Here is a 6,229-nt window from a genome sequence, read left to right as displayed (position 1 = left end):
TACTTACTCTATTTTATTTTATTTAAAATAAATAGTACAATATAGGTTAGCCTGTGGGCTTATAGGCCCGACATTTTGAATGTGGGCCTACGTCCTTTTTATTAAACAGGCTTTTTTAAGGCTCAAGCCCGGCCTATTATACAAAATATACTAGGTCAGATCTGGCTTGATGTAGGCCGAGCCGTAGGCCCCTGTAGGCCGGCCCGGCCCAGTTTCACCCCTAGATTTTCGTCAATTAACGGTTAAGATTTTTGCAAATAAAATTATTTATTAATTATTAATTCATAATAAATTATAACTATTGATTTGCAGAAATCAACGATTAATAAGATATAGTTGTAAGAGATTGTAAACGAAAATAGGTTGTAAGTATAACCTTCCTCAATATATATATATATATATATATATATATATATATATATTGTATATAGTATATTTTTAATATCATATATTGTCGTTTTACTTCTAATCAGGTTAGTCAACCTTATCGATTACTGGGTCACGGCAATTATATGAAATGGTAATGGCGTTCATATTGGACTGTTTGCTTTTGCCTGCCATTTTGGACCGTATATGATGTGGACTGGAGTTATTGAATCATAAATTGATATCAAATCCACTTGCATCATTATTGATTCACATTCAATTCACTTGACGCCCGGGCAATGACTTGGTCTTTGAAAGAGACCCAGTTATATAAACATTATTAAGAACTTCCAAGTATAATTTTATCTAAGAATGTGGCGATTAGGTTGAGAAATGTTTCACTTCTTGATGATTGTAACCTATAGTTTATACTTTCTAAGGACAGTTGCACAATAAATGGTGGCAATAACCCGTAGTTAGTAATATAGTTATTAGAATTGAAAAAGCGATTTAGTTACAAGAACGCGATTGATTTTGTGGCATTACCTGTCATTTAGTACGGCTAACTAAAAGCAATGACTGTTTTTCCAGTAAATTCGGATAAATATTAATATGTTTGATTTATAAACCGGATAAGGCAAGATGGTTGCCGAAATTTTTTGACTACACAAATTTGTCGCACAACTTTGATAATTTGAGTAAAATAGAACATAGATAAAACATATGTGAAATAGAATATTAAAAGATGTTAACCATTCTCTTAATTTTAAATGATATAGAATTATGTCATTTTAATTTAGAAAAATGCATAACTTAATATTTTTTATTTAAATTTTAAATTATAAAAAAAACATTCATTTTCTCTCTTATAATTTTTATTATTTATGTTTTTTTTTTAATTTAAAATAATATAACTTTATGTCATATAAAATGACATATTAATGTTATTAAAATCGATTCGGTCGTTGATCCGATCAAGGTATCAAGTCATTGGATGAACTGCATGACTCGATGATTATATGTAAATCTATAATTTATATTAAAAAAATTATAAACATACTTAAATAGTTGAAAAAATAATTAAATTCTAAATATTTTAATATAAAAAATAAAAAATTATACATTATTGTTTAACGTGCAATTATGTCATATCACTGTATTAAAGATATTTGTTCATGCAGATTTTTCACCGGAAGACATGATTTATCCAGTTTTCCCTCCAAATCTAGCTTCTTTTATAACATTCCTTTATAATAATATAGGGAAAATGATTTTTGCTTAAAAAACAAAAACGTTGTCTCGACTGTAGAGAAATAATAGTAGAGAGAGAAAGCATAAATTATTTGAAGCATGGCAGACAATAATTTATGCTTTTAAAGCATAAATCATTTTCTCAATAATATAACATCATATTTATTCGACAAAGTATATAACGTATAATTTTCTGGACAAAAATAATTTAATAAACTAATTTTATAATGTATGCCCAATCATTTACCCAACTAATATTATGATAAAATAATTTTATACCTATATACAACCAGTTCATTTATTAATATCGATTTGAACAAAAAAGGATTCAATTAACTCTAACATTATATTGGTTTAATTTTTGAGAAAAGTTTACCGGTCCCTCTGTGATTTGTTTTAAAATTATTTATGTTCCTGTGAATTTTTTCTTATCACTTATGACTCTATGATTTGTAAAATTATTGAAAAATCTCATACATAACACAGCACGATTGCAAAGCCAGTGGAATTGAAAATTAAGGATTATTATATAAATATATTTGAATTGTATTTTTTATTGGTAAATGATTGAATATAATTGCAAAGCATACCAATCCAGAATTCGTCACCCAAAATAATACTAATAAAATAAAGAAGGTCGGTGATTTATAGTTACGGACAGATGTTAACGACTGCTATTTTATTGTCGCATCCCGAATTGCGAGAGCACAAATGTAAACGACATCTTCCGTGCAGTTGTTGCCAACCAAAACGACCCCACACCTCACGCCCAGTACAAATCAGGTCTCAACCCTCGCCCTCAAGTTCCTGTCTCTTCGCCTTCATCGCTCGCCAATCCTGCTTCGTTGACCTGCAAATCTCTCTTCACCGAAGCAAAATCATGTGGTCCTAACTTTGAGATCGGTGAAACTCAAGCTTCGTTTTGGCCACTGCAAGGTTAGATTCCTTACTCTTAACTAGTTCTCGTTCTGGTGTTCCATTTCCAACCCTTGTTCAGTTCTAAATTCTCAGAAGTAGTCCTGGCTCTTTAACGGTTCTTCTATGCTTCGATTTGTTTCAGATCTAGTTGAATCTCGACCTCACACCTGTGATTCGGAGCTCCACTCACTGAAATCCTCTTCAGGTTTCAGGACTCTGTGTGCTTGTAGATTTGTTTCAGGATTTGTTAGGTTTTGAGATCTGAACGGTTTGGGCGTCTTTTGTTTGCAGATCTGGGGGGTTTGATTGTGGATTTCGGTTTTGTTCATCGGAAATGTCGATTTTACCGAAAGGGGATTCGGTTCAAATCAGGGAGGTTTGGAACGATAATCTAGAAGAGGAGTTTGCGTTGATCCGTGAAATCGTTGACGAATTTAACTATGTAGCCATGGACACTGAGTTCCCAGGGGTGGTTCTTCGCCCTGTGGGTAACTTCAAAAACATCAATGACTATAACTATCAAACTTTGAAGGACAACGTTGACATGTTGAAGCTGATCCAATTGGGTCTCACCTTCTGTGATGAGCACGGAAATCTCCCTACTTGTGGCACTGAAAATTTCTGCATCTGGCAATTCAACTTCCGGGAGTTCAACATCAGCGAAGACATCTTCGCGAGCGATTCTATCGAGTTATTGCGCCAATGCGGAATTGACTTCAAGAAGAACAGCGAGAAGGGGATTGATGTGAACCGATTTGGGGAGCTTCTCATGTCATCTGGGATTGTGTTGAACGATGGTATACATTGGGTAACATTTCACAGTGGTTATGATTTTGGTTACCTCCTTAAGCTGTTGACATGCCGAACCTTGCCCGATACTCAAGCTGGGTTCTTTGATTTGATCAAGATGTATTTCCCAATGGTGTATGATATCAAGCATTTGATGAAGTTCTGCAACAACCTCCATGGTGGGTTGAACAAGCTTGCGGAATTGTTGGAAGTGGAGAGGATTGGTGTGTGCCATCAGGCTGGATCTGATAGTTTACTCACTTCTTGTACATTTAGAAAGTTGAGGGACGCATTCTTCAACGGCTCTACTGAGAAATATGCTGGTGTTTTGTATGGTTTAGGTGTTGAGAATGGACAGACTAATTGAAAGATAAAAGTATAATTTGTTGTAGAGTAAGTCTAAGTGTGAGTTTTTTTTCTTTTTCTTTTTTTACTCGTGTACACTTCTGCCAAAAAATGGTTGTTGTTGTTTACTTGTAACATTTCATCCTTGCATGAACTGTAACTGAAACCTTAGCTGGTTTTGTTAGCTTTGAGTTCTTTGTAAATCACTTCAGTTTAGTGCTTCAATAATAATTTATGATGATTCCTTTAGTTTGTGGCCTTCTGTTTCTTGTGATCACGCCCCGTGTTTCAATCTTGTTGCTTATTACCAGGACAGTTTCAATTCTGAACATGTTAACCAAATCTGTAGTCGGAATGGAAAGTCATGTGTAATGGTTCTGGTTGAATTGCGGAAGGGTTGGACCGTACAGATTCTTCTTTCAGAATAATCCGAGGTTTTATTATTGGCTGTATTGTCTAAACTGATTTCTGTCTATTTTGTCGTGTGCTCTGCAACTCTAGCGCCTTTGGCTTGTAATCGACCATACAGATTTCTGAATGTAGTTGAAGCGTTGCGCGCTATTTATAAATTGCTTTTCGAAGACAGTATCAACGAAGATGTAATGGTTACAATATTTCATTCCGAGGTATTGTTTACTTTGCATAAGCAGTTTTGCCGCACTATAGAGATGGTTATAAAACTATAGAAACTTATAAGAAATTAATAAAAATCAAAAGCCAAACGAATAAAAACTATCAAAATCTGTTTAAAACTTAAAAGAGAAAATGTAAACCATTCAAGTAGTTAAGGACCATCTAATCTATTTTCATCTTTCTTTAAGTGCCGCATCAGTTTATTCTTGAATTCTTCCTTATAGGCCCCTTCATCAAATTTTAGGCGCTTCTTTGAGACATGTCTTTTGAATATCTTAATTGAATGTCCTTAATTGAGAATCTGAATTGAATTATCATCAGCGATTGCATTCTCAACCCCAGCTATAATGAGTTGTGATACTTAACAACTGCTATGTTGTAGAAACCATTATTTAAACCCAGCTGCCGGAAACTTCTCGTGCTCATAGGCCAAAAACAACTATTCACTAATTTATTTTAATTTAATTACTTTGAGCGGTGATCTAACCTACTCAGTTTTAAACCGTAGTGACTTTTTCTCCATGGATTTTCACTTATGAATTCAGACAAATCTAGGATTAAAAGGTCCGTTTCAAACTGATCGAACTTGGCCTTTGTATTTTGGGGTGATAGCTTGGTGTTTGTGGAGGGAAAGAAATAAGGCGATCTTTGATCAAACTAGCACATCAAAGTATGGTCTCATTAGGCGCATTACCTACACTTGTGGTAATATTCAATTGGCTAATGAAACCCTTATTAAGATTAGTCATCAGGAGCTTAGAAGAGAGGAACGTCTTATTCACTGGAATTTTTCCTCTGAGGGTTATGGTAAACTTAATGTGGATGGTTCCAGCATAGACAGTGGGCAAAGGACTGCATGTGGTGGAGTCATAAGGGATGCTGCTGGGAACTGGTTTTACAAAATTTCTTGGGAGTGGTACTTCCACTTCAGCGGAAATTTGGGGTTTTTTGACAGGTATGGATCTGGCTTGGCATAAGGGATTTAGGAGAGTCTTTGTGGAGGGTGACTCCAAGATGGCTTTGGAATTTATAAGAAAAGGGTGTGACGTAAGTCTTCCTCTTTCTGCTTTAATCATCCGAGCTCGTAGCATGCTTCAAAGAGACTGGATTATTCAGCGTAGTCATACTTACAGAGAAGGCAATTTTGTTGCTGATTGGCTTGCTACTCATGCACCTCATAAGGATGGACAATTGATTGTGCTGGATGTCCCTCCAACGACTTGTTTGGAATTGCTTCGTAATGACTTGAGAGGAGTTAGTCTCCTAAGATTGTGCCCAGTATAGGGCTTTTTTTGATGTTGCTTTAGTTTCATTGTATTTCCAAAATAATAATAATAATAATAAAAAAAATAATAATAATAGGGATATATTATTTTACCTATATATTTTTTTGTCTACTTTTACTTATCACTCTCCAATATCGTTAGATCAAAATTTCAACTACCTTTATCATTTATCTCTCCTATTAATATCTAGCTATTCTGATCTAATAGTGTTGGAGAATGATAAACAAATATAGGCAAAAAAAAGTAGGTAGAATAACTAATCCCAAAATAATAATAATAAAGGGTGTTGGAATTTCCTTCCTAAATTTAAATTAATATTGGTAGCTACACATTCCAATGCTAAACTTGAACCCTTGAGCTTCCAATAATAAAAAAACAACCTTACCTCCAAGACTTACCATATAGATAATAATAATAATAATAATAATTTTTTTTATATATTTAAATCATTTAATAAATTTTAATTCTATTTAATGAATTATAATAACATCTTCATTTATTATTTTTTAATTTTGTAATATAGCATAATTTTTTTATGATATCAAATTAATAAATCTAAAATATTTCAATATGATATTTAAAATTAAAAAAAAAAATTAACTTATAAATGATTTAAATAAACCAAATTCAACTTTTATAAT

General features: G+C 33.3%; 1 protein-coding gene across 1 annotated transcript; it reads left to right on the top strand.

Annotated features, from left to right (window-relative positions):
* The first annotated feature begins 2,389 nt into the window (after positions 1–2,389).
* On the top strand, positions 2,390–3,925 carry LOC133308627 (probable CCR4-associated factor 1 homolog 7). Its single transcript, XM_061509267.1, has 3 exons — positions 2,390–2,553; positions 2,678–2,740; positions 2,827–3,925. The coding sequence occupies exon 3, from the start codon at positions 2,870–2,872 to the stop codon at positions 3,689–3,691; it is 822 nt and encodes a 273-aa protein (XP_061365251.1). The 5' UTR covers positions 2,390–2,553; positions 2,678–2,740; positions 2,827–2,869; the 3' UTR covers positions 3,692–3,925.
* The last annotated feature ends 2,304 nt before the right edge of the window (positions 3,926–6,229 follow it).

Source organism: Gastrolobium bilobum, unplaced genomic scaffold (assembly GCF_033153095.1).
Source record: "Gastrolobium bilobum isolate Gb01-03AN ecotype WA unplaced genomic scaffold, APGP_CSIRO_Gbil_v1 utg814, whole genome shotgun sequence".
In the NCBI taxonomy this organism is placed as follows: Eukaryota; Viridiplantae; Streptophyta; class Magnoliopsida; order Fabales; family Fabaceae; genus Gastrolobium; species Gastrolobium bilobum.
This window is presented reverse-complemented; position numbering and strand designations above follow the sequence as displayed.

Bases quoted from the DNA above. Each gene is read 5' to 3' on its own strand.
- LOC133308627 (XM_061509267.1), top strand. From the start codon at position 2,870: ATGTCGATTTTACCGAAAGGGGATTCGGTTCAAATCAGGGAGGTTTGG.